We start from the raw sequence: 27,570 nt of genomic DNA, 5'->3' as shown, positions 1-27,570 counted from the left end.
CAAGGCTAGACAGAAAGTTTGATCTCAGGTCTACCTGCACCCTCATTTTAAGGAACTCTTCTAACACTGCCAGTATTAATAGTAGGAATGCTGCTCATTTGGTGCATTTCCCAAACATGACAGATGAATGACAGTATTGTGGTGTTAAACATAAGGAAGAAGCTATCCTTGCTTGATCTTGAAAATAGTTGATTGATAAGCATCCAAACAAGCTTAAGAACTTCTGCAATCACCTAATGAAGAATATCTTTTAATTTGTAGGCCAGAGAGAACCAAAATCAGGGGTCCTGAATATATGAAAAAATCCTTCCTTGCTCTATATATGACAAAAACCTGCCTATGGACTTTAGAAGTGGCAGAAGAAAGCTGGTCCAAAGCCAAAAGAGAACTGCTTAATTCTTTTTCAGTTGTCTGAGAAAACGCTCCAGCATTCAAGAGAAGGCCTATACTGTAATGAGAACGTGGAACATTTGAGGGGTTGGGGGCTGCAACTCAGCCTCCTGAACTTCCAGGAAGCTGCCATGATGTGAGGTCAGAAGAACTGGCCATACACATTTGGGGCCCATTTCTCACATTTTTGGAGTGGTTTAAGGATGGAAAGCAACTATTCCCATTCCTAATCTCCTCAAAAATATGAAAATTAGGCCTAAAATCACAATTTGGGGGTAATTTTGAAGCCATTTTAAAGGACTGAGGTTTTTAAGGGTGAGAATATCTGTACCTTGCCTCCAGGAAGTCCTCTATCCCTACCCCATAAGCCCTCTAGAAAAACATTTGTAAATGGTTTGGATTCTTGGGCCAATTCTGCAACTGTGACCTTGTCTCTGTCCTAGAGCAGTGGTTCTATCTGTGACCTTTTCAAAAATGGCTACAAGATTCAACTGGTATAAAATGTGGGACTTATTACTTAAGATGTCATTGCCTATTGCCTGTGACAAATATTTGGGATAAAAGCAGTGAGGGAGCTCAAGTTTGTACACCCAGAACTATTTCACTCATTGTATCAGGATAAATTTGGATTTGACATAAAAATACTTAACAAAGCCACACTTGAAAATGAATATATTGGCATGATGTATATATGATGCTCTTACACATCCCTTGGACTGCAAAGATATCAAATAAAGAAGTGTTGAAGTGCATAAAACCAGTCATGCACTAGAAGGAAAAACAACAAAACTTAGACTTAGTTACTTTGGTCATGTCATGAGATCAACATCGTTGGAGAAAGACGTTATGCTTGGAACGGTCAGTGGCAAAAGACGACGAGGACGCCAAAGAACGTAGTGGTGGGATGTAATCAAAGCAGACACAGGCCAAAATATAAAGCAACTGAAAGAAGCTGTACAAGATTGGAAATCATGGAGACAGCTGGCTTATGGAATTGCCAAGGGTCGGATACAACTGAATGGATAATTCGATTCTATTCGATATATAATGGCAATGTATCTTGGTATGAGCTGTGCGTGACTGTTTCTTTAATGGGGTTCACATTTCTCCTTGGGGTTTAAAAACCAAGAAGGGATTCTCCTGCCCATTAACCACAGTGAAGACTGAAAGCAGTGAAAAACCCATTATCACAATGACATAACTCTGAAACAGAGTTTCCTTTTAATTGTGTGTCTCACTACTGCTCAGCACTTCCCTTTTGGGAAGAGCTTCAAAGTCATGATTATTCTATTGCAGATGTGTTTAAGGCTTTGGACAATATGATAAATTCTTATTTTATATAACTGTTAGTGTAACTAATAATCATTTTACTAGAAAGCTATGTTTTCACGGTACAAGGTAGAGTATCACTAAAGGAACATAGGATCTCGAAATGGGTCAATAAAAGGTTAAATGCCAAGTTTAAAAAAAAAACTACCCCTAAGCAACACAGGCACTGATTTCAGCCCACTACATTTGGGGCTTAGGGCACCAGACTAGAAACCGGGAGACCGTGAGTTCTAGTCCCGGCTTAGGTACAAGCCAACTGGGGAACCTTGGGCCAGTCACTCTCTCTCAGCCCTAGGAAGGAGGCAGTGGCAAACCACTTCTGAAAAACCTTGCCAAGACAACTTCAGGGACTTCTCCAGGCAGTTGCCAGGAGTCGACGCTGACTCGAAGGCATCCCCCCCAAAAGAAAAGTTTAATGGGAGCAAGACTGCATGCGATCGGAATGTCTTGGCGTGTCTTAATAGGGTTCCGGCGTTGCGCTAAAAGGAATCTAGTAAGTCGTTGCTGTTGGGTCTCGTTGCTCGATCGGTGCGATGCCCGCCTGGTCTCTGCCACGGAGTAACAATCTGTCCTAGTAACACACATCACTGCCCAAATCCGGTTGGTGCCTGCATATGGCTTTCCCCGCTATTACGGATGACCCATCCTCCCTCCGCCGAAGCTTGCCTTTGTAACCCGCAGCACGCCGTATTGTTGTCAGCACTTGTTGCTGGGCGCTTCAGGGCGCTTGGAGGCGAGGAAGGCCGTAGCCAGCACTCCCAGCCCAGCAGCCCCTTAGCCGGCGCGAACGGCTGGAGCGGCGGCAGCGGGCAGGCGAATCTGCCGCCGATTAGCATTTCAGAGGAAGTCGACTCCAGTCCGGGTTTTGGGGCTGAGGACTAGCGAGCGCCGGGAAAGGCTAGCAAAAGACCCCACTCGGTCCGTTCACCCAGCTCGGCCGCCCGCCCTCTAGCCAACAGCTGGGAAGCGCCGCTGACCTGCAGAAGGGAGCGATCCCAGCAGGGTCCCCCAGTCCCTCGCCGGGGCAGAGCGCCCGATGGCTGCAGCGGCGCGCCCGGCCTTCCTGCCCAGCCCAGCGCATCCGCTGTAAGCGGCGGCTGCACCACCTCTGCTGCCTTGCCGCGAGTGCCTCGGCTGTAGCGGCAATAGCCGCCGCCGCCGCCGCCCCCGCCCCCTCGCTCAGCCTTGCCCACCCGCCCCGCGAGCCGAGCCCACTCCTTCCTCAGTGCGGCGCGCGAAGCGGTGCTGGGCGCGGCCATGCAAGCGCGGCGTCTGGCCAAGCGCTCCAGTCTGGGGAACCGGCGTTTGAACACGGCGGGGCCGCCCTCGGCCGCGCAGCCTTTCCCGGAATCGGGCGGCCGCGGCATAGCTAAGACCGAAAACTCCTGGAGGCCGCCTCGGCGCGAGGGCTCGGCAGCCGCCCTCGAGGAAGAGGACGAAGAGGAGGACGTGGTGGTGGACGTCGAGGAGGACGACGACGCCGACGAGGCGGAGGAGCTGGCCGGGTCGGGCAAGGGCCACGCGGCCGCCCGGGGAAGCCTGAAGGTGCGTCGCCGGCGCGAGAAAAGCGTCCCCGCCGTCAGAGGCTCCTCCTGGCTTGGGCCGTGGGAGGCGGGCGAGGGGCTCGTCGGCTGGGTGGGTCAGTGCGGCAGGTTGTTGTCGGGGGCTGAATGTCGGCAGGGGAGCTGCGCCCGCGTCGGCGGTGATTGATGACCGCGGAGTCCTTCCCGGGGCAGCCGCTTGGAAGTTGAGGCAGGGCTAAGTCAGCCCCAAGTTGTAGTCAAGGTTAGGAGGAGGATGAGAGAGTGCAAAGGGCAGGAGGCATCTGAGCATACCTAGAGTGCCTTCGCTGCGCGAGAGATTAAGAACCCTTTCCACCCCTCCTTTGTAGCAGGCGCGCAGAGCTGCTTGACCTGCCCTGTTGGTCAGGGACAGCCGTATCCTCCGCTGCTTTTCTCTCCCTTAAAATATCCAGGCTCTGAGAAGGGATTTCTGTGCGAGTCAGGTTGTATAACAATAGACTTCATATTAACTGCTCCTCTTACTTTGAGGAGAAATGATGTTCCAAAAGGCAGGAGTGGGGTGTACCTATTTTTAATCGTATATTTCTAAAATGCGTGGTCAAATGAATTTAAACAGGGAAAGAGTGTGGGATATCATGCTGGTTTAACAGCCCTGCAGGGTTGGCATTCACCTGTTTTGTTCCCCAACTCAGACAGTTAACTCGTGTAGTGCAAATAAAGATGGCTGTTGTTTACGGTGTTTTAAAAACCAACCCTTTAACAAAGTCTGTTGTGCTTGATCAGATAATTTATTGTTGGATGATTGCTGTGATTAGACCAAAGTGGGTATCCTGAAACAACGATTTTAATGAAAATAAAAATACTGTCTGATGGAAGGGGGCAAAGCTGGAATGACCATTGAGAGAATGATAAAAATAGCTGGTATGTGGGCACACGCAGCTTTGAAATACATGCAGCTAAAGCGTATGTTACAGAAACAATAGTAAAGCTTTAAAAGGCCAAGGGGAATGCCAAAAAGGGAAGAAGGTAAAAATGACATCAGCCAGTAGAGCTGCTGTAGTGCAGGAAACCAACTGGATATTAACCCTGCAGTTCTAACACACGTTTAGGATTAGTTTGTGTATTTCAGCACCCAGAAGGTATCAGTGCGTTCAGTAAATCTTACTCTCAAGTAAATATGGGTGACATATTTGGAAGATGCAAAGAAACCTAATGTATTCTGCAACATTAGAATAATAGACAGGTATATTAGAAAAATAATAGCAATTAAAGCACAGTTATTGCACTGAAAGTTGGCATGTGAGAGTGTCCATCAGAAAAACAAGTATGTGCAATTTCTGCAGCATACCTGTGATTTTCTAGCTGAATCTATACCCAGAATTTCTATGCAGCATTTTAAAATCCTCAATATAAGGTGATATAGAAACACAAGCTAAAACATTGTTATGTATGTTATAATTTGAAATATTAATGAGAATAAATATGTAAAGTATTTTGAACAAGCAAATATGGATCTTGGATCAGCGTTCATAGACTAAATTTGGCCCTCAATAACTGCCAGACAGAAGGTTATCTCTTTTTTTGTTCCATTTGCTGGTTGCCCCTTTGATCCTAAGCTCAATTAAATTGAAGATTCTCATTTTTGGCTTTTAAATATGTAAACATTCTAGATTTAATTAGATCAATTTCCTCTGTGCTTTGGTTAACACTTGAGGTTGTGTTCAGAAGTGAACAAAAGAAAAAAGGGGCACCTTAGTTATGTCAACAGTTTTCCAGAATGACTTCCTATTTCAGCAAAGCATCTTTGGCTGCCATACTAGTTAATATTTTGCTGTTTAAAAACATGCTTTAAGAAAAAGAAGTTTTCTGTGGTAGTTGACAGGGCTGCATATTATTTTAATTTACGTTTTTGTTTTCTTACTTTCTGTTGCGTAATTTTAAGAAAAATATTCTTTAAAACGTGTTTTAGCTATTTGAATTTTATTGTAAAAGGAAATTGACATAGATGATGACAGACAGACAGACAGATAATACATAGAGCTAGCATTGCACCTTACAGGTTTTTCCCTTGTATTCTTTAACCAATACTGAAAAACCAGATAAGGTAGATGATTGATGTGATTAACTCTGCTTGCTCATGTGCTTAAATTAGCATAAATGAGAGGAGTCCATGTCAATGAGTTTTGCAAAAACAGGGCATCTTGATTAAAAGTGGAGAGCTGTCCCAACGTTACAAGTTTGGTAAATAGCTGTGCAGTATGTGTACACTCCTAATGTAATGTTTTTATACTCAGAGGAACTTTTTGACACACAGTAAGTTCATATATTGTACCTAACAAAATACTGCTTTTTTGTTTTTGGCCTCCATTGTGAGTACTAAACTACACTATGGGATTTTTTGTTGTTGTTTTTCCTCTGAGCTATGATTAAACCAATAATAATTTAGCAAGGTGTATGAAATTCAGCTTATGTCTTAAAAGAGCAGCCTAGGGCTAAGCATAGCCACGTTGTTAAAGCCGTAAAGGAACAAGTTGAAAAAAACCACAACCTGTATTTGGCTTCTCCACAGACTTTTCTCAAAGGACTATGTTGATAGTGAATATGACATATTTTTATAACTGAACTGGAGGCTGCTAAATACTTCCTGACACATAGTAGTTACTTGTAGAGTCCTAGCTGGTTGTTATCATCAAGAATAAGATTGACTAAAACAAGAAGTAGCAAAGTTTTTGTAAACAAGAACATTTCTTTGCCAAACTATGTAGCATATGGAAAAGGGTCAGATTTTCATGGTAGAAGGAAGGAAGTTGTTCAGCAGACATACTACCCAGTGGAAGTACTGTTTCGTCCTAAACTGCTTACAGCAGAGTTTCCTTAGTATATTTATATGCAATCAGGACATTTTAAAAAATAAAATGGGTATTCTGAGTAAACAAGCAGGCTCCTTGGAGAAAGTAGAGAATGGATTTATTAGCTAAACATAATGTTGAAGAACTCTGTGTGTGTGTGTGTGTGTGTGTGTGTGCACGGGCGCCTGCCTGAGTCAATTTTATAAGTTCTGGCAACTGCCTGGACTAGTCTCTGCAATTTTCTTGGCAAGATTTCAGAAGTGGTTTGTCATTGCCTGCTTCCTAGGGCTGAGAGAGAGTGACTGGCCCAAGGCCACCCAGCTGGGTTTTTCCGAAGGCAAGACTAGAACTCACTGTCTCCCAGTTTCTAGCCTGATGTCTTAACCACTACACCAGACTGGCTCTTCCTATTTTCTTTTAGGGCACATTATGTTAGGATTCTAACTGTTCGTTTGTTTCTTGGTTTTGTTATATATACATATATACACACACACACAGGCACACACACATACACACACACACATACATACATATACACACATACATACATACATATATACATACACACACACACACATACATACACAAACACACACATACATACACACACATACATACATACACACACATATACATATACATATATGTGAATGACGAAGATGGGTGGATATATATATATCCACTCATCTTACAGACAAGTGACTCTGGGTGGGGTACAACAAAGCTAAAAACAATATATACAAATTATTATTATTATTATTAAAAACTTCAAAAAATATAAAAGGGACAAAACTAAAAAAAAATAAAATATATACATTCGGTGAAGAACAGGTGTCAATTACATTGGAGCCATATCATCATTTTGCCAGTCCCCTGGGGTCCCCAGGCCTGATGACACAACCAGGTCTTGAGGGGTGAGGCCACCCTCACTTCAGGGGAAGAATATTCCATAAAGCAGGGGCCACAGCAGGAAAGCCCGGTCACCTAGGACTTCCAAGTGATGCTCCCTAGCTGACGGGACCTGCAGCATGCCCTCCTGCTAGATCTGATGGGACAGGCAGATGTAATCAGGGAGAGGCGGTCCTTCAAATAACACGGTCCAATGCCATGTAGGGCTTTAAAGGTAAAAACCAGCACTTTGAATTGGAATTTCCCTTACCCCAAATCCCTGAGTTCTACCCAAAATCTTTTACTCTGAAACCTTGCTCTCAGTTTGTGTAGAGACGAAGGTGGAGTACCAAAGACAAGCTGAAAAGGAATATGGTTTAACTAATCAAGCCTTGGCAAAAAGTAGTCTTCAGCTAAAATTACTAGAGTTCTTAGCATGGATTAAGAAGCAAAGCAAATAAGCAGAGGCTAGGCATCATAGGTTACAGTCGATCATACTTCTTTTATTACTATCATGTTGCATTGTAAGCACCCTGCAGAGTCAAAGACTTTATATTCGGTGCTGTATTGGATGGCAAAGAAAAGTAGAACAGCTTCATTTTTTATGTAAGGTCTTCCATCCTGAATGTTGAAGCTAAAGACAAAATACTTATCAAATTGAAGGCATTCCATTTTTGTTCTTTCTCTAGTTCTGAATTGCCTGTCATTTATGAAGGTCATATAGGTGATGGCCATAGTCTAGGACCAGAGCTAACAAATGTGGACTTTTGTTTTAAACTTTTCAGGTAAGGGCAACTGAAAAAAATGAAATAGTTATATTAAGCCTACTGGGGACTTCATGTGCCAATTTTGCTTTGTATTTGTTTTTAGCACTCTAGAAATAGTGGCACTACACTTTGCGATGCTGAAATCCAGTAGCAAAACACACTAATGGAGCATAGGAAGGAGGCTTGTGGTATATTTGAGTTGCCCATCATGACTTCATGAGAGTTGAGAGTTTTTGTCTTCTAAAACTTTAACCTTTTGTTCTAAGTTTGATTTATTATTTTTGCCCATTTGTTTTATTAACTATCATATTGAATACACTGCTATTCCATCTTCAAATTATGTTTGCTGTTCTTACAGACGTTATGTTACAAGAGGTTTGCCCTCTCCTATAGAATTAGGACAGTGCTAGTTTGGTGTAGTGGTTAAGGCATCAAGCTGGAAACCGGGAGACTGTGAATTCTAGTCCTGCCTTAGGCACAAAGCTAGCTGGGTGACCTTGGGCCAGTCACTCTCTCTCAGCCCTAGGAAGGAGGCAATGGCAAACCACTTCTGAAAAACCTTGCTAAGAACACTGCAGGGGCTAGTCCAGGCAGTCTCCAAGAATTGGACATGATTGAACGGATTTAAAAAAAACAAAAACAAATAGGAATCTCTTTATGCAGCACAATAGCGAAGTCAATGAACACCACCCAGTAGTACCAAAAGATGACTGGTAGATTAAAAGGCTTTATTTTAGCAATACAAGAATCTCACATTCCCTCTCTCAGTCATATAAATCTTACATACCAAGAAACCCTGTTTGTTTTTGATCAAGTAACAAAACAGGCATGGGAACTCCAGGAGAGCTCTTTGAAAGTGTCTTTGATGGAATGGAAAATGGAACTTCCAACTTCTTCTTTCTCCAGCTCTCTTTTTATGGGCAGTGTTGGATTACCTCAGTGTTGTAGCTTGGGTTGTAATGGATTGATGATTCTTCATTAATCTACAGAGATCATTTATCTTTGTGGGAATCATTAGGATGGTCCTGATTGTTCCCATACCATGACAGTACCAAACCCTCAAGAAATGTAAGAAACATGTCAGAATGATCAGCTCAGGAGTCTTCTATCCCTTCACAGCCTGGTACATCTTGGAATGTTTCTAAACATCTTGTGCTTCGGTATAGACAATCATAGGTCACTGTCAGTGAGTACAATACTCTCTGATGCACTGTTTCTCAACCTTGGCAATTTTAAGATGTGTGGACTTCAACTCCCAGAATTCCCCAGCCAGCAAGGCTGGCTGGGGAATTCTGAGAGTTGAAGTCCACACATCTTAAAGTTGCCAAGGTTGAGAAACACCGCTCTAATGTCTGGCCTTTACTTCCTTATCCTGTAACACTGTAACTCATACACATATATGAAAAAATGGTGCCAGATTATGAAGAAAGACTCATGATGGTTCCTGCAGTCCCATAAAACCAAGTCCTCATTTCTCAAGGAGCATCAGTAGTTGTAGGCAAGCTTTTTTTTTTTTTTTTTGCATAGCTTATTTGACATTGTTGATTGTTTCACTGGGAATTCTTTCATAAACTTGACAGAAAGCTCCTAAAACAGCAAAAATGACTCAAGATCCATTCAACCATACGTCTCATTCTAACAAATGGTGAGGATTTTGCCACATATCATATACTAACAAATTTTAGTTAAACGCACAAGCAAAATTTGTTGGTTGGAAGAACTGCAACCAGACTCTTGGCTTTTTGGTGCAATCAATTAACATGGCTCTCCTACAGTGGTATATGGTAAAATGCTTGGGACTTACAATCTAAAAGTGATTGCTTTAAGAATTCTCAACGGTACTATAACTTGGGAGCTGTGTCTCTGTAGTGCTTAATGATCTGTGCTGGCTTTGGTTACTCTTTGAAGGACAATGGCTGTATTTAATATCTGGAGCAGGCCTGAAACCACAGAGCGGGTGGACCCAAATCACAAGTGTGGTAGTGGCAGGATTTGGAGATGAGATTGCAAAGTTTTCTTTAATGTTTGACTGTGATATGCCTACAGTATTTTAAGGCTAACACTTAATGTATCCCCTCCTCAAAATGGTTGGAAACTATGCTGCCAGTTGGCAGCACTCCTGGTCAGAGAGGCCTCTGAGGGCTCTGTGCAGCTTAGGGTCTCAGGAAATATCTTTTTACTGTAGTGAACTGAGGAGGGCAAAGACACAGTAATGGCAAAGACTGGGGATATTCAGTCTTGAACCATTTCTTGCAATTATGATACTAGGTTTGGGCCAAGAGCTGATAGTGCTATATGAGCTGACTCTAAACCAGCATTTTTCAAACTTGGCAACTTTAAGATATGTGGACTTAAACTCCCAGAATTCCCCAGCCAGCATGAGTTGAAATCCACACATCTTAAAGCTGCCAAGTTTGAAAAACACTGCTCTCAACTGTTTTAACCCAAGTCAAGCTGACTCGTTTTATTTTTCAGCTAGTATGTCTTGACTGTAATCCTCTTAATGTGAATAAGAAATTCAGTGCACTATCCCAGTGTGTAGGAAAAAAATGTGCCTCTGCATTATTAAACGTGGCAGTGTAATCCCAAGTGACATTGCTGCTTAGGGTGAGCAGTAAACGATGCTCCTCCCACCCCACAGGCCGTAAATCCTGGTGTGGAACCTGAATATGTACAAACCTGGCTTTCAAAGGGTATCATATTTCCATTCAGTAGTAAATAAAACCTCTTGGAAGTCAGGCTTTACTCATGACAGACCTATGTAGCTTTTTTGACAACAATATGGAAATTGTTTGTGATTGCCTTATTTCAGGCTATTTCCGTAGAGTCAAAGGTGGAGGGCAGGGATAAATAACAGCTGGGCTACATTTTGCTGAATTAATTCATAAGAAATTATTTGTGCTAATTGAACGAATCCAAGTCACATAAGACAGGATGCGCAACATGGGTTCAAGAGAAACCATGAGAGGATAGAGTTGGTTGTACTGCCTTCCAGCACCACCCACCTGGTGCATCTGCCTTAAATTATTTCAATATTTTAACAATATAGATATGATGTGTCAGGGCTATAGTAAGTCTTCATGTGTAATGGTATATGGGAATGACCTTGGGAGACAGGAGGGAGAGCCACAGACTGGATAACCGGTGCATAAAAGGTATCTCAACCTCCAAAAGAGGGAGGGTGTAGGAAACATTTCAGAAGGAACCCTCCCTAGTTTTTCTGAGAATAAAAGGAAAGGAGGGGAGAAATACTTTCAGTTTTGCAAGATTCTGTTAATGTAACCTTACAATAAAGATAGAGCTAAAATTCCTTGTTGTGCTTCTTGAATGTACTACCTCACAGGGCTAACATCATGTAGAGTTCACATGTTAGAACTTCTTGATACCAAAATAAAGAAATGTCCTTTGTCATAAAAAAAAATCAGTTATCCAAGACAAAACTATCAAACAAACTAGTTTTAAAGTGCAGAAACATAACTATCTTTTTGCCAGCAGTGAAACATCTAAAAACTGAGTTTGCTATTTTAATAATAATAATAATATCTTGATCTTAAGGACTGAAGTCTACTTCACTTGTCCCAGAGAAATGAAATGGTATCATTATAATATGGTACAGTGGATTATATATATAGGAAATTGACATTTTAAACATCACTCAGTGTGAAAAGATTCCCTGTAAAATGGAGTTAGAAGAAACTGATCTTGTTTTTATTCTTAATTGGGGGGAATGTTTTGTGTGTTTTTTTGTTTTGTTTTGTTTTATATTGTCCCCACCTGAAATGCTGTGGTTGTCTTACCATTTCAGGTTTCTGCAATGTCCAACTATATGACTAACCTAGGCCTTGTCCAAATGAATCAGGAAGCCCCACTAGAAATCTCTCATAAACATGAAATGTGCATACAAGTTGTTTTCATTCTGGAAGCCCTTCCTAGAAGATAGGATAATATATTTAGGATGATGTGGTCTGCTCTCTCTCTCGCTCTCTCTTTTTTAAATTACTTTTTATGTTTAGTAAAAGGTGGCCACTATGAAAAGATCTCACAGTGCAACTATTAAAGCATTGCTATATTATGAGCACCATGTGAAATTATGATATTGACTATTTACTATCACTTGTTAAAATATTACCTAGATACACTTTCAGATCTGGAACTAGCCCTGATAATACTGATATATGAAGCAGAGCTGCTGAAAGTACAGTTTTGGAAACATTTATTAAGTGCTTTGAATAGTCACTCCTTGTGAGATAGGCAGCCATATAAATTTGATAAGTAAAAAAATAATCCAGAAGCACTGTTTAATGTTCACATATTGTCAAATATTGTGAGCATACGAAATAAATTTGGTTAGGAAAAAGGGGTTATGGTCCCTTTTCCAGTTTAACATAAATAACGCTGAACCTGAATACGTGTATGTACATTCATATTTATCCTTATAGGTACATTTGAGAGCCAGTTTGATGTAGTGGTTAAGGCATCAGGCTAGAAATCGGGAGACCATGAGTTCTAGTCCCACCTTAGCCACAAAGCCAGCTGGGAGACTTGTCCAGGCAGTCTCCGAGAATCAGACACAATTGAGAGGATTAAAAAAAAAGGTACATTTACAAAAGTGATATCTACATAATGGACTTCACAAGACTTTTGAACATATAGTGGTCTATATGTTAGCACAATGCACTGGACCACAAACTGCCTAACTATATTTTAGCCTAGATATGTTGTGCAAACCTATCACATAAGGTTAGTTTATGATTCAGTATATCATGTAATGCCTAGGTTAATGTGCCATGAAGTAGTAGCTGGTTGAAGTTCTTAAAATGGTACTAGTCTTTCACCAATTAATTGTGCTACTTTCCAAATACTGGTTATTTTCTTTTTATGGTGTTTTACGTGTCCTAAATAATGGATCTCTGATGATGTTTAAAAATAAATCTTATGCTTGTTGAAAGCTATACACAACTAGCTAACCATCATTAGGATGCACAGATTTAGTGAATTGTCTCAGAATCAGCATCTAATTTCTGCAGGGCTAAGTGATTGAAAATCAGCTTCTCTCAAGCAACTTTTTTTTTTTGCCTTGTTCCCTTCAAACATGTTTATTATTATTTCAGTGAAAGTTTTACTTTTGAAAATACAGTTTATTTAGTGTTACAAGCTTTTTGCTTTACAATACAGGGGAAATAATTTTTTGTAGTATTGTGTCATCTCGCTGCCTATCAAAAGGTAAAAAGCTTGGAAAGCATTTACGTTCTTAAAATAATCATTCCAGTTTTATTTATGAAACAGTTGCTGGATTTTCAAAGCCATTTTCAAAATAAGAAATATTTTAACATATTTTGCTTTAATCTTTAGATGTGCATGTAGGGACTTTGTGTTTTATCCCTTACATGTGTGCTATAGAAATTAATACATCTTGGAGGCTTTTTGTATTGCCAATCCTTCTTTTAACTACTGGGTCTTCAAAAATGAATATGAACCTGATTTTAACTTTAATTCTCTAGCACTGTTCTGCTGCTTGGAGAATTTAAAACACTGTGAACTCTCCCTGCAAACAAATTAAAGGAAGGTATTTTGGAGTTAACTTGCCCAAAAACTAGAAGGCAAAGAAATTCACCAATTCTTCCAAAAATCGTAAACACACAAAACCTAGCTGAACAATCATGCAGTTTTTCATGAGGGGAAAGTTTTAGTGAGAAATATATATTTAACATGAAGTCCAATACTTCATTTTAAAAGGTGTTTTGGGGGAAAGGAAAAAAAAGAAGATACTAATGGACAGTCACTTTCAAATCAGTCTGACCTAGAATATTACATGTTGTCTTAACTAGACTGATGGTTTCAGACCACAATCAGAATCCCAGGAGATAGAATAACTTGGGAAGAAGTGTGTTTGAACTTTTAATTAGACTTGAAGAACACCCAGTGTTAGGCTTTGTTCATTTGAGACCAGCAAAAAACCCGTATGAGACGTATTTGTTTGTTTGCTTGCAGAAATTATGTAAGCCCCAATCCAGTGGTTCTGAGTAACATATAACAATGCCAACAAAAACAATCCCTTGAAATACAGTACATAAAAACATTCACAAGTAAACTTATTTTTACTTTTTAAAATCTTAACCTCTACAGCTAGGCATGAAAACCATCATCTTGTTTTATAAGAAAGGTTTTGGGTAAGTTTGTTTATTTATTTTTCAAATTTCTATCACTACCCATCTCTCCCGAAAAGGGGACTCTGAGCGGTTTACAATAAAATTTCCTGAAAAAGCTCCTGAAAACCAAGAGTGAAGGACCAATGGTATCTTCAAGAGCAGCACATTCCACAAGTGGGTGTTACCGCAAAAAAGTCCTGCCTTCTGACCCACGTTCCTCTGACTTTCAAGTGTAAGGGTGGTGGTGGTGATGGAAGACCTTAATCAGGGCTTCTCTATATGTCCCAGCTGGCCAGGCAGGGTCATTCTGGATAAGGTAGTGCCTGCTTTGACCAGTAAGGAGATAAGCCCCACCTCTCATATCAATCTAGAAAGCTGATCAAAAGTACTTAGAAGCTGCTCCTGCCTGCCTAATGACTCCACACTTACATCATAAATGAAATCTGGATAGAAATGTAGAGTTTTACTTTGCAAAAATGTTGTTTTTAGAGGCAAAATATCCTGTTCAAGCTTCATTATAGGGATGTTTTTACTCCAGATAGTACTGTTCTGATATAAGGTTAATGTCATCAAAATATTATTTTGTTGGCCACAACTTTGGCTAACAGCCATTAATTTTTACAAGAAATACCTACAGTAAAGTACACACCCCAGTTTTGTAAATTGGGTAACGTGGCTTCTTTTTCAAATTTGCAACACCTTTTATTTGCTTGCTTGCTTGCATTATATGGCCATTCATCTCACATATGTGACTCTGGGTGGCTTACAATAAAATAGATGAAACAAATAAAATACATAATATAAAATAAAAACACATAGCCGAGCATTACAAAATAGCCATCAACAAAGCCAAAAGATAGGCTCTGTCACACATCCAGGGCTCCAGGCCAGGGCACCAAGTTTTTAGGGCCTTGCAAAAGGCCAGCAGGGTCAGGGCTAACCTAACCTCAGGTAAAATGCCCCTCCTGCTGGACCAGGTGGGACCGGTAGAAACAATTGGGGAGAGACTATCCCATAAGTAGAAACAAGCCATGAAGTGCTTTATAGGTGATTATCAGCACCTTGAATTGCACCCAGAAGCACACTGGGAACCAGTGCAGCTTGCAGAACAGTGGTGTCGCATGCGCTGAAAAATTGACTCCATTAAATGCCTGTGCTGCTGCATTCTGCACCAGCTGATAATTCTGAATGTTCTTCAAGAGTAGACCTATGTAGACCATGTTGCAGTTGTCTAGTCTGGAAGTCATAAGCAGGGCCCCCTAATCCAGAAATGGGTGCAACTGACACACAATCCAAGCTGTGCAAAGGTTCTCCTAGCCACAGCTGTCACCTGCTTCTCGAGCAGGAGCCGCAAGTCCAGGAGGTCTCCCCGATTGCACATTGGGCCTCTCTGGGGAGGTGTCACCCCATCCAGAACCAAAGATGGAAGGTCCCCAAAACCAGGAGGTCCAAAAACCCAAAGACACTCAGTCTTGTTTGGGTTGAGCTGAAGCCTGTTGTGGCCCATACAGGCCTCCACAGCCTCCAGACATTGGGATAGAACCTCCACAGCATCATCCAGGTGGCCTGGGGTAAAGATAGAAACCTGAACATCATACTGATGATACCTTAACCCAAACTGTCAGATGACCTCACCCAGCAGCTTCATGTAGTATAGATCTTAAACATAGCCGTAGTTGATGGGATCTTTGGAAGTCCATGAAATACTCACTTTACCCATCTTAGGGAGAGAATTCTTGTTTTTCTTGGATCAAACTGCCAAGTTGGCAGTTACTCTTGTGCATCTTAAGGTTCACAGATAAACTCCAATTTAAGAAGACAAATATGAAAAATATTTATACAGTACCAGATAAGTGAAGGAAGGCACACTAGGAAATAAGAAAAAGTAGCTATAGTAAGCAATTATAAGGCTAGGTCCTGTTAGGAACTGGCAAAGAATACTTGATTTAACTCTCACATTCATTATTGCCTGTTAACAGAAGGAGCGGGGAGAATTGGGCAGGCATTTCCCTACTACCTCAAATAATTTCAACAGAAAAATTTGTCCTCTGAATACGGGAGAAAGGTGGAATCTAAAAGTTATATTTATTATTATATTAAATATTGGTATATGTTGTGTTTTTTTAAATACAACTTTAGGACAAGTCCTGAAAGTTTTAGCTTTGAAACTAAAATCTCCACACTGGGGGGGGAAAAAAACTTCCAGCTCCAGTTGAGCTTTTAAAATGCCTTCTGAGACTTGCCTGTGGTTACAGGATGTAGCAGGAGCAGGTAATGTTATTTTGTCCAGAAAATCTCTTGACGATTGTCACCAGAATGTATAACTGGAGCAAACCGGCAAGTGACATTCACGGTTAATAAGATAAGTGGTGTTCATTAGAGCAAGAAACAAAAAATCCTTAACTTCTGAAATGCCTGTAATTATCTGAGAGAGATCTTGATGAGTACAGTTTACTGGAAACACCAACTTGGTGTGCTGTAGCAGAGGAAAAGGCAACAAAACTCATGCTAATTGCATGAGGCCAATGGAGGCTTCCACAAGTAGCATCTTCTAAAAGGTATTTTTCTCCTCTAAAGGAAGAGGAACACTTAAATTCCCCTCTATGATCTAATATAAGGCTGCTTACGTTACATTTCAGCTAGTGTCCATCTGTCAGTCTATCTAAAACCTGTCAATTAGACTGGCTTGTCTCTGAGTATTGGCATTTCTTAGGAAAGAGATTAGCATGAGACATATATCAGATTTCCTTTATATCAACGTGTTGAAGCTGCATATGGTTTCAGTCACTGTATTTTCTGGAAATATATCCCTAAATGATGGACTTCACAAATTGAATTCGTGGCTACCAACATGAACAAGAAGGTTTCATCATATGCTACCTATAGAAAAGTTAACATATCTGGGGGTTTTAGATAATTAAGGAAGGTCATGGTAAAGGCTTTAAAAAGTAACTCTTCTATTAAAATGTTAGTGTTGCCAGTCATTTTAGAAAAGGCATAAAGAAGCATCACTACCTACAGTGCATGGTTAACATTTGGAATCTATTGCTGCAAGATACAATTCTGCTTTTAAAGGAGTTTAGATAAATTCAAAGAGAATGGGTCTAAAAATCACAGTCAGCCATTGCAACTAAATGGATTTTCCATATTCAGAGGCGCTGCTGGTGAAAGTTGCTTTTTTTCCAGTGGTAGCACAACACACCATAATCAAACCAACATAACAATATGCCTGCAAAGGTATCACACAGATGCCACCATGATGAACTTGCATCCCAAAGTCTGAGGAAAATATGTAACGCGTGGCATTTGCATGATGACATCATGCCAAAAACTTGGCTTCTAGGCAGAGGTCCTATTAAAAAAAAGTTTTCAAACCAGAAAAAAACCTAATGCAATACAGGTAGCCCTCGATTTACAACCATATGTTTAGTGACCATTCAAAGTTAGGACAGCACTGAAAAAAGTGACTTATGATTGGTCCTCACACTTATAAACTTCGCAGCACCCCTGTGGCCACATGATCAAATTCAGGCACTTGGCAACTGGCATGTATTTACAGCAGTTTCAGCATCCGGGGTCACATGATCGCCATTTGCGACCTTCCCAGCCTGCTTCCAACAAGCACGGTCAGTGGGGAAAGCCACATTTGTTTAATGACCACATGATTCACTTAACAGCCATGGCAAAAAGGTCATAAAATTGGGCATGGCTCACTTAACAACTGCCTCACTTAGCAACAGGAATTCCAGTCCCAATTGTGGTTGTAAGTCAAGGACTACCTGTATGTCTTTGAAAGAATGTCTGAGACACAGACAAGGGAAGTTCAAGATTTAATGCTTGTGTTTCTCACTGTCGATATAGAAATGAAAAGTGTTAAGATGCTTGAGAATTGCAAACATTTCTACGAAAGAAACTGAAGAGGTTTTCTGATGCTTATAAAGCAAATGTGGTTGTAATGAGAGTCTGAACTGCTAAATAGAATTAAATACCTGGAGGAAGTACCTGCCTACTCTTTTAAAATGAATTGCAAGAAATCTAATAATATATGTTTTTTTTATTTTTCAGGCAACCAGCATAAAGCGTGAAATGACCTGTGCAGCATTTCAAAAGGAAGACCTAAAAAGTGATCTAAATCAAAAACTTTCAGATCAGCAATTTTTTGTGTTGGCTATGAAGGAAGAGGATTCAAAAACAGCAGACACCAAAAAATTTGGCAGAGTCCATGACCATGAAAAAGAAAATACTCGTTCTATCTGCCTTCTCGAACAGAAACGCAAAGTTGTATCTTCAAACATTGATGTGCCTCCTACAAGGTAGAGAAACAAAAAAGTAGGAAAGGGAAGAATATGGATACAATTCTGAGTTTATTTTATGTGGTTCTTTCTCTTGTTTCGATGTCTCATATAACTTAGATAATGCTTTTATACACTTTGAATGCAAGGGTTAGTGGGTGGAGGGTGACTTGTTAGGGGCCATTAGTGGACGCTGATCTTGGAATCCTATAGGAGACATAGATTTACTGGGCAGCCTTGAACATCTGGTCTCTGTCCCATAAATGTCAAACAGGAATAAATAACTGTTGCAATTGTTTTTCCAACACTTTGTGAGGAATAAATAATGGGAAATCATTAATAAAAATAGGTGCAATTATGACACCAACTAGCACATTAAGTAATGGCATAGCAGGGAGGGCAATTCCCTCCAATAGCGTTTTTCAAGTGATTGTCCTTCAGATGTCTCAGCTACAGCGCCTTCATTCTGCAGTCCAGGGAACCAACAGGGCAAAGGATGGGCCTAGTCTGAGGTCCGTCTCAGTCACATGATATATTAAGTCACAATTCCCCTGATCTGAGTTTGGTTTCCTATTTGATTTGTAAATTGGCTTTCCAGTTTGGGTAAAGTAGGATGCTTTAAAAAAAATTCTAAGCTGGGCATATGAAGAATGGGCAGGAATGGGCAGTGAGCACTGTGAGCACACAGCTCATTTTTAAAACCATGGTTTATTAGATCAAAATATTATATCTGAATCAGGCATCTGTTGAAACTAATTAGGTGCAATACTTGAGATAACTAGAAAACCTTTTTTCCTCTTTCCCTCCTCAGCTTAGTGCTTGCATTGGGGCATTCACAAAAGACTGCTAGGGCACGCTTACCATAACTGTATGGATGTTGCTGCTGAAGACAGTCCGTGTAATATACTCTGATGGAGGCCCTATCTGTAGCGTGCATAGAGACTGCAAACTCATTTCTGAGAATTTATGTTAGTTGTCACCTATGAAGTTGGTATAAAAGCAAACATTGTGGCATTTTTGGAGCTGATACTCTCACTCATTCACTCACTGCTAAAAATAAGTGAGTGATTTGAAGCCTTGATGTTTCACCACTAACCAATTAGTGGAATCTAATAGTGGTTTATAATGACATATCCCTGAAAGAGGCCATCTAGGCCATCAAGTATAATGCCCTACTCAGGGCAAAAAAATCAGAAGGAGTTTTTTGCCTTTTAATAAAATTTGCTAATCAGAAAGATGCTACCAGACTTCTTGATTTTTTGCCCCCATAAACTAACGTAGCTCTCCTCATACACTGTCTACTCAGTGCAGTAATTCTAAATGAAGCAAAGGAATGAAGATGTAAAAAGCCACAACTGTTCATATGTGTGTATGGGTAAAATATCTGAGTGTGTATATGTGTGTATATAAAACATGTATGTACACATGTAAGACAGCATCAGCCCTCCCAGGTAAACCAGACAGGAAACATGACCAGATGAGCTACGTCTTCTTTATTGTTAGGCTACTTTAACAGAATCTTGCAAATCTGAAAGTACAGATCTCCCCCTGTCCCAAGTTAGGGCAGTTCCTTCCTAAGTTTCTTTCTCTGCCCATTACTCGGTTGTGGGCTCCTCCCCCTTTTATCTGATCATTCCCTAGGCAGCATCTCTTCCTTCTGTCTTCCAAGGTCATTCTCACATTCCATTATAGAGAGAGAGATGCAAAGTCATAAAAAATACAGTAATAAAGGCTACTTTCTTAATACAAGTTTTGTTCCTGAATTGCAGTGGTGCAGATAATTTTTTAGCTCTTAAGAGCTGAACGCAGTAGGTCATTTGGAAGCTATTTAGGGGTTTGTGTGAATTAGTTTGAGGCATACTACATGATTTGAGGTAGGAGGAATGTGTTCTTATTTGTTTGTTTCTTTATTTGCAAGTCTAATAGGCTACTCCAGTCAGCTGACTCTGAGTGGTATGCAATTTCCCAGTATGTAATTGGGATTAAAACATTACAAATTGAATTTAAAAACAAAATTTTGTATTATAACATAATACTGGGAGACATATGCAGAAGAATAAAACCAATTTCTCCTCAGGAGGACCATGATAGCGAAGTGGTCCCCATGGCTTGATGAAACAGCCAAATTTTCACTAATTTCCTGAAGGCCAGATAGGAAGGGGGTGTTTGAATGTCAGGGCCAATACTATTCCATAGGAGGGGGGCAGCAACTGAGAAGGCATGACTCCATGGTCTCTGCAGTTGGCAATCTTTGAACAAAGGGACATATAAAGAGCCTTCCCTGCTAGATTTTATTGAGTGGGCAGATGTTCCTGGGCAAAGCAGTCCTATAGATACCTATAGAACCATGCACTGCTTTAAAAGTGACAATAGCACCTTGATTTGTGCCCAGAAGCCAAAAGGTAACCAATGCAGTAGAAGTGTTATGTGGGCATCACAAGATGCACCCATACCTACTTGAGCCACTACATTCTGGGCCAGTTGTAGCTTATAAATGCTCTTCAGTGGCAGCTGCATGTGAAACACATTGCAGTAGTCCCGTCAAGGGGTGACTGAGGTATGAATGACAGTGAGTAACACTTCCTGTTCCAGGAAAGATCATAGTTGGGACACAAGACAGAGCTGTGCAGAATCACTCTCTTGACCATAACTCCCAACTGCTCCTTGAGCAGAAGCTGTGAGTCCAAGTGGACCCCCAAGTTGTGAACCAGTTCTGTTCAGGGGAATGCAACCTCATACAGGACTAACAGGAATCTTACTGAAATTGGTAGGCCCTCAAACTGAAAACCACCATCTTGCTGGGATTGAGTTGTCACTTCTTTCTCCCCAGCCCAACCCAAACAGACCAATTATCCAAAGACAATTGGGTAGATTTTTGACAGAATCACAAATCTGACATGCAGATTTGGCTGTCAGTGAAACCTGGTCCCATGCAGACATATGATCTTATCCAGTGATTTCATGTAAATCTTACAGAGGGGTGGGGAGACCGTCAAGCCCTGCAGTGCCCCAGAGTTGGGATGCTTAGGGCTCAATCTCTCCCTCCCTCCCACCAGCAATTAAAACCACCTCTTCAGAAAAGAGGAGAGCTGCTGCAAAATACTGTCTGGTCCTTATCCTCAAGACAGCTTAGAAGGATACGATGATTTGTGGTATCAAGAGCCCCTGAGAGATCAAGCAGGAACAGAAGGGTTGTGCTACCTCTATTTTGGTTCTGCCAGAGATCATCTATAAGTATGATCAGTGTTGTTTCCATGCTAAACTCTGGCATCAAACCTGGCCTTGTTGTTACAATGATTAACAAAATGACCCACCAGTATAGTTTGAGCCCCTGTGTGAGGGATAGCTAACTTGCAGTAGCAGTTGAATCTCTCAGTAACAGGTAAATGTCAGAGTTGCCACCTCCTCCATAATAGAAACAATCCTTAATATTTCAGTCCTTGAGATAAACAGATGACATCTTAGCTCATATTCTGCATGCTTGTGGATTGTTCTTATAATTATTTCTTTATTTGTTTGTTCGTTCATTCAATTTATGTAGCTGCCTAACTCACATTCATGAATCTGGATGGCTTACAATTAGTTACTTTACTACAACAAAGATTTTAAGCTTTGCACTTGTTTCCCCAGTAATGAGTAAAAGGAAAACAGGACTTGTTTAACAATATTGGGCCAGCCCCGCACCAAATTCTGAAAAGTGATCAGAATTTTCATATAGCAGAGATAATTTATCATGGATTCACATTATATCATTCAGAATTGAGCTCCCTGGATCATACTTGGTGATAGTTACAAAAATGCCTACATAAGGCCTGTTCCTCATACTGGATGTTTACAATGGTGCATTCATTGCTACTCTTAAGTCCATCCACTTTGGTGATGGTCATCTTCTTCTCTTTCCTTCCACTTTTCCCTGAATTAGAGCCTTCTCTAGAGAACTAGGTCTTCACATAATGTTTTTGAAATAGGATAATTCAAGCCTGGTAATTTGTGCCTCAGGTGAGAACTTTGGGTTGATTTGTTCAGTGATCCGTTTCTTTGTTTTCTTGGCTGTCCACAGTATTCTCAGGAGTCTTCTCTAACTCCAGAGTTCAAAAGCATCAGTACCCTTCCTATCCTGCTTCTTCAAAGTCCAACTTTCACTTCCATAGAGTGTCACAGGGAAAACCATTCTACCTTGATTACAAAATAGGTTTATATTAGATCCACCAGATGGCACTAGAGAGTGTTTACAACTTTAATATTGCAAAAGGGATTAAGGTAACTATCCCATAAAAAGAAAAACAATACATATATTTTATCATATACAATCTACTTAGTTGAATTTACTGTTTCATATACTGAGTTTGAAAATAATTACCAAAATGAAAATAGATAATATTCCTCTTGACCTTTAACATTGTTTCTATGAATAAAGTGGATATCCTATGCAGCTGAAGTCCTCAGCTTTTTCAATACCCATGAATAATGCAAAAATTGACAGAACATGCGTGTATATATATACTGCACATATACTTCTAGAAGAGTGAAGTTGTTTTTGGCAGCAATACAGAGAATTGTACATACATGCACTTTTAAAATTTCAATCCTTTTTTCTATTGGTCAAGGAAAGACATTCAGTGCCTTGGAAGTAATTTGTGATTTGTTGGAGATATCAGTACAAGATCTGAAACTATGTACAACAACTTTTAGAATTCACCTTAATTATTACTACTTTTAAAAATACCGGCAAAAGTTTTAATGGTGATAGAGGCTTCATTATGTAACAAATAGCATACGTTAGAAGCGTAGCCTTGTCAAAGATAGCTTTCTCCAGCCAGATGCTGTCTGGTTTCACTGGACATCAACCTCCATAATCCCCATCAGCTTCTGAAGGGAATCAGGCTAGGGAAGACAGGTGGAAAGTCATCACCACGTACAGGCAGCCATTCAAAGGGAGTGTTGTAAGGCAGGATTGCCCTTGGCTACAGTACAGTCCTCTAATCAACTGGAAGGCTTGTGTGTGTTTCTAGCAATGCCATCAGAAGGGATTGAGCTTTTTCTTTTTGTCCAATTTTGCACTTTGAAAGTGAGTATTGGAGCAAAAGACCAACCCCTCCATTTCTAACCATAAACCCTTTAGTTCTCCAAAAGACCCCCAAATTATCCATTGGAATTCACTTGCAACACGGCCAGATTCCAGGGTACAATTACAGTCAGGGAGGATGGATTAAGGCTGGGAATGGTGTCTTTCCCATTCCTATTCCAACAGATTTTGAGAAAAAGAAATGATAATGCCAAAATTCAATCATTTTGCTGCCAAATTCTGCAGGTTGATCTGTGGGTTTTAGAAGTCCCATACAGTCAGTAGATTGCCTATTCCTGTTGTAAATAGATTATAATTCATGTATCAGGACAGAAATTAGTGCACTCATTGCTCAAGATCTCCTACTGAAGTCTTGCTATTTTTGATAAATGTAATGTTTTACATTTAGGACAAACAGTGTGATCAAAAGCATAGATTTATTTAAGGCATATCCAAGAAGCTCACATTATAGAATGAACCAGCCCTACCCACCCTTGTAAAGGGAAATACGGTTGTGTGTTAGCTTTTGCTATTGCCTGTCCTTTCCTTATTCCCCAGCACCTGTTTTATTGTGCAAGGTTAGGTAGCTATGCAACAGCAAAACATCTGAAATAGAAAAGCTCAGGTTCTGTTTTGTTCAAAGTTCAAAGAGTCCTTCAGGTCATGCTTGGTTACCGGAGATTAAATAGATGTGTCCATGTGCCCTCATAATTGGGGCAGAATGTAATTGTTCTAAATGAATAAATGAAGTTAATTTTGAGATTATAACACAGAAATGGTTTTTCGCCTCTTTCTTTCTGGATTTTTAAAAACCTCCAGTCTAAATCAACGCTGGGTGGTGTTTCATTCAAGTTCTAACCAGATCCAATTCTGCTTAGTTACTTCAAGATTAGCCAAGGAGTTTAGGCAAAGTTAAATGTAGATCACAATTCCTTTCCAGATTCAGTTAATCTCTTACGTCAGCCTTTGGCTTTTTAAAGAACACTGAAAGAAATAATAATTCAGCACGCAGGTGTTTTGAATTTAGAAACTGCCAAAATGACGTGTGAGCAGATCATTTCTCTTCCTGGATGCCAAAGCCCCATCTGAGCAACTTCTACTAGTTTGGAAGTTTTGTTGCATAGCAACTTTGAATGAGTGTTTGAAAATCTCCAGTAGCTAATATTTGTAAAAGAAAAGAACTGAGTGCAAATCTAGCTTGAATGTACTTTGAGCTAATTCAGTTCATTTTAGGTGTGTGCAATATAAATTACCAATGGGGTAAATTAGGAAAGAAATTAATTTATCCAAATACATTGGTTAAAATGAACTAGGTTAGGTAGGTATGCCTCAAAAGAAAAGGAAATAGTAAATATAGCACGTTTCATATATTATCTCAGAATAGTAATGCTACCAGGGACACTGCTCCATTCATGTTCAAAGAAAGGGGAGAATCTAGCATTTTTTCTGTTCAATATTAATAGTTTCCAGCCTGATGAAGAACACTAAAACCACTTCCCCATGGAGGTAGGGTACTTAATTAAACACAGTCCACTGCAGCAATATGAGCAAATGCTGCATATATTACTGGTGGTGTTTCAGAGCAGTCTTTGAATAACAGTAATCAGGTTTGGAAAGGCAGATGTCATTAAGGATGCCCCAAGAAAAGCATAGTTCATGTTCTGACACTTGCCAGTGTCTATCGTACCATAGCTGCGTTCACGTTACATTACACTGGGGTTCGTTTTAATCATGCTCGTTAAACTAGCCCCACTGGTTATTATGTGAATTCTGTGTGTAGGAGAAAGAACAACTGTTTAGTTTATTTTTCAAATAATTGGCTCCAATTCTCTCTACTGTACCATCAAATCAATAATTTAGATTTGTATTGTGACTAGACTTACCTAATTCTCAGACAGATTTAGTAACATTTATTGGCAAACACTAATTATTGATATGGAAATAAGAACAAGCACCTGTGTAGAAAGAAACTGATGTGATTATTCACAGAGGTGATGATTTCTCTAGTGAAGCAAAGATAAATAGATAGATAAAGATAGATAATGTCATTTGATACTTAGGAGTACTAAATGTCCATAAATCCCTTTCCTTTGACTATTCAAGGAGTGAAAAACATGAAAAAATGTATTTCTTTGGGAATAAAAGAAATGTGTAATAACTTTCTTATAACAGCTAAAAGGAAAAATATAAATGAAACATGTCCTTCAGTATTACGTTAATTCCAGAAATAATATGCTTCGCGCAGTAATCTAAGCTTCAGATCAACTTCAAGGTAGAAGTTTAATTACAATTTTTCTCATTCTGACTTGGCTGCATTTCATTCTCCTCGCAAATTGATCTAATTGTCCGTTTTAGATTAAAACTTTTAAATAAGTGTTCAAGTTAAGAAAAATATATATTTTTTGGTTTATTTAATAATAATAATAATAATAATTCAGTTTAGATATTTATTGAAGGAAATAGAGCAAGAACGCAAAAACTAGTAGAAAAATGGTTTTATTAGCAACTCACTTGCAAACTTTATTAGCACTTTTCATCTTTTCTGCATTGAATTTGTCTTCATAAATAATCTGAAACTACTCAAAATTAAAATTGCGCATTATGCTATAACCTTATAAATTCGAACTACTGCCCTTGCTGACTGCTTATCCATATGTCCATCTAAATTTTCTGTGGGGAAAAACAGCTTCAGAAACATTCTATTAAATTCCTATTGGAAGGTCTCATTCTTCTTAAAGGCACACTAAAATAATATAAGTTAGGAAGTAGGTTTATGTACAGCCCTATAAATTAGACCTGCAACCCAGTTAAAATACAATCAAATTATTCTTACTATTTTATTAAATTTGTATACCACCCGACTCCTAACAAAACAATATAACAATAAAAACAAAGGAGCAAAAAGATGGCAGAACCATGCAGCAATGAAAAACATGCACACACTACTCAGACAGGACAAAGAGTCAGGTCTTCATACCCTCCAAATGCCAGTAGAATGGGAGCCACCCAGGCAAGCCTGGCTGGGGAATTCTGGGCATTGAAGTCCACCCCTCTTAAAGCTGCCAAGGTTGAGAAAGACTACTGAATAGGGTAATATATAGGGTTATACTTACTTCCCATGAAAAGTTAGATAACATTCTGGGTTTCATTTGTTCTCTCTAAAGATATTGTATGTGTAAATTCTACTGCGGGCACCTTTTTTAGTCTCTTAAAAATTATTAAAAATCAAACATTTGCATTTTCATAAATACCATTGAAATGCTAAGTACACAGTGTCTAGCCTTAAGGGGTAGATATGCCCCAGAGCCCCTCCAATAGTTGCTGGCAATTGTAATTTTCAATGCATAGGAACAATCATTTTGACTGATTAATTTCAGTGTATTGTTAACTCATTGTATACAAGTGAATGCTTGCATTAATGTCTCATTTTCTTAAGGCAAGGGCAGATAAGTATTATAAAGGCTGTTGCAGACTCAAGTATGCCAATGGAAAATGGTCAATCATAAGTTTGTGAAATGTTATTTTCATTAGCAAAATTTAAAAGATATATAGAAGCAGTGGTTTATAGCTTTGTACTATATAGTAACATTTTAAGGGGGCAGTTGTGTTCAGGAGGAGAGCTGGACAGCCTCACATGGCTAGCATGTCTAAATGTGATATCTGAGTGGAGATCTTGCCAAGATTCTCCTAGCCATCTTCAGTGTTCTCTAGTCTAAGATCACAACTATAGAGTGTGAAGTCTAGGCATAGTGACACGCCCTCCTTGAAAAAATTGGTGTTGTGCATGTAACTTTTTACTTTTATGGTGTTCCTATTACAATGTTCTGACTGTATTTGTTAAAAACAATTAAGGTGGTGTGGCTGTTTGCATGTAGTCTCTTTTTCTCCATCCTTTCCTTGTGGGAGTAAGTTTGGAAAGATAAATGTTCTTATTTATATTTATATTGCCTGCGATACTGTGATCATACCACCAAGCAGTGTAATATGTTGAGGGGGTGATTCTGCCAAGTGCTTTTATTTGGACAAATGTACTTCATAGATGTAGTAGCCTAAAAAGAAAGTTATACTTCATTTGCAAGCATGAGGCTTGAAGAAATGGTGTAGGATTTCAGGAAACGATTCAAAAGCAGGCAGCAGTAACAGTAAAATTATCTGTTTCATGTCATTCACTAAATGCACAAATATCCTTGCTGAAGTGTCAGACACCTGTGCTGATAAAACCAAAAAGGGAAAAAGCTATCATCTTGGTGAATGTTTAATTTGTGTGCATCATGACAGCATACAAATGTTCCAGCATCAGCCTGCAAAGAAGCTTACT

The 27,570-nt window shown here is 39.7% G+C and overlaps 1 protein-coding gene across 1 annotated transcript in view; it reads left to right on the top strand.

Moving 5' to 3' along the window:
- The first annotated feature begins 2,996 nt into the window (after positions 1-2,996).
- The window catches only part of ZNF704 (zinc finger protein 704), a 47,622-nt gene continuing 23,048 nt past the window's right edge, over positions 2,997-27,570 (top strand). Inside the window, exons 1-2 of the mRNA XM_063299420.1 lie at positions 2,997-3,264; positions 17,961-18,208. Of these exons, the coding sequence (XP_063155490.1) occupies positions 17,982-18,208 (227 nt within the window). The 5' untranslated portion in view covers positions 2,997-3,264; positions 17,961-17,981. The remainder of the gene's footprint in view (positions 3,265-17,960; positions 18,209-27,570) is intronic.

This window comes from Candoia aspera, chromosome 3, assembly GCF_035149785.1.
Source record: "Candoia aspera isolate rCanAsp1 chromosome 3, rCanAsp1.hap2, whole genome shotgun sequence".
In the NCBI taxonomy this organism is placed as follows: domain Eukaryota; kingdom Metazoa; phylum Chordata; class Lepidosauria; order Squamata; family Boidae; genus Candoia; species Candoia aspera.
Note: the sequence above shows the minus strand (reverse complement) of the source record. Positions and strands in the feature narration are given on the sequence as shown.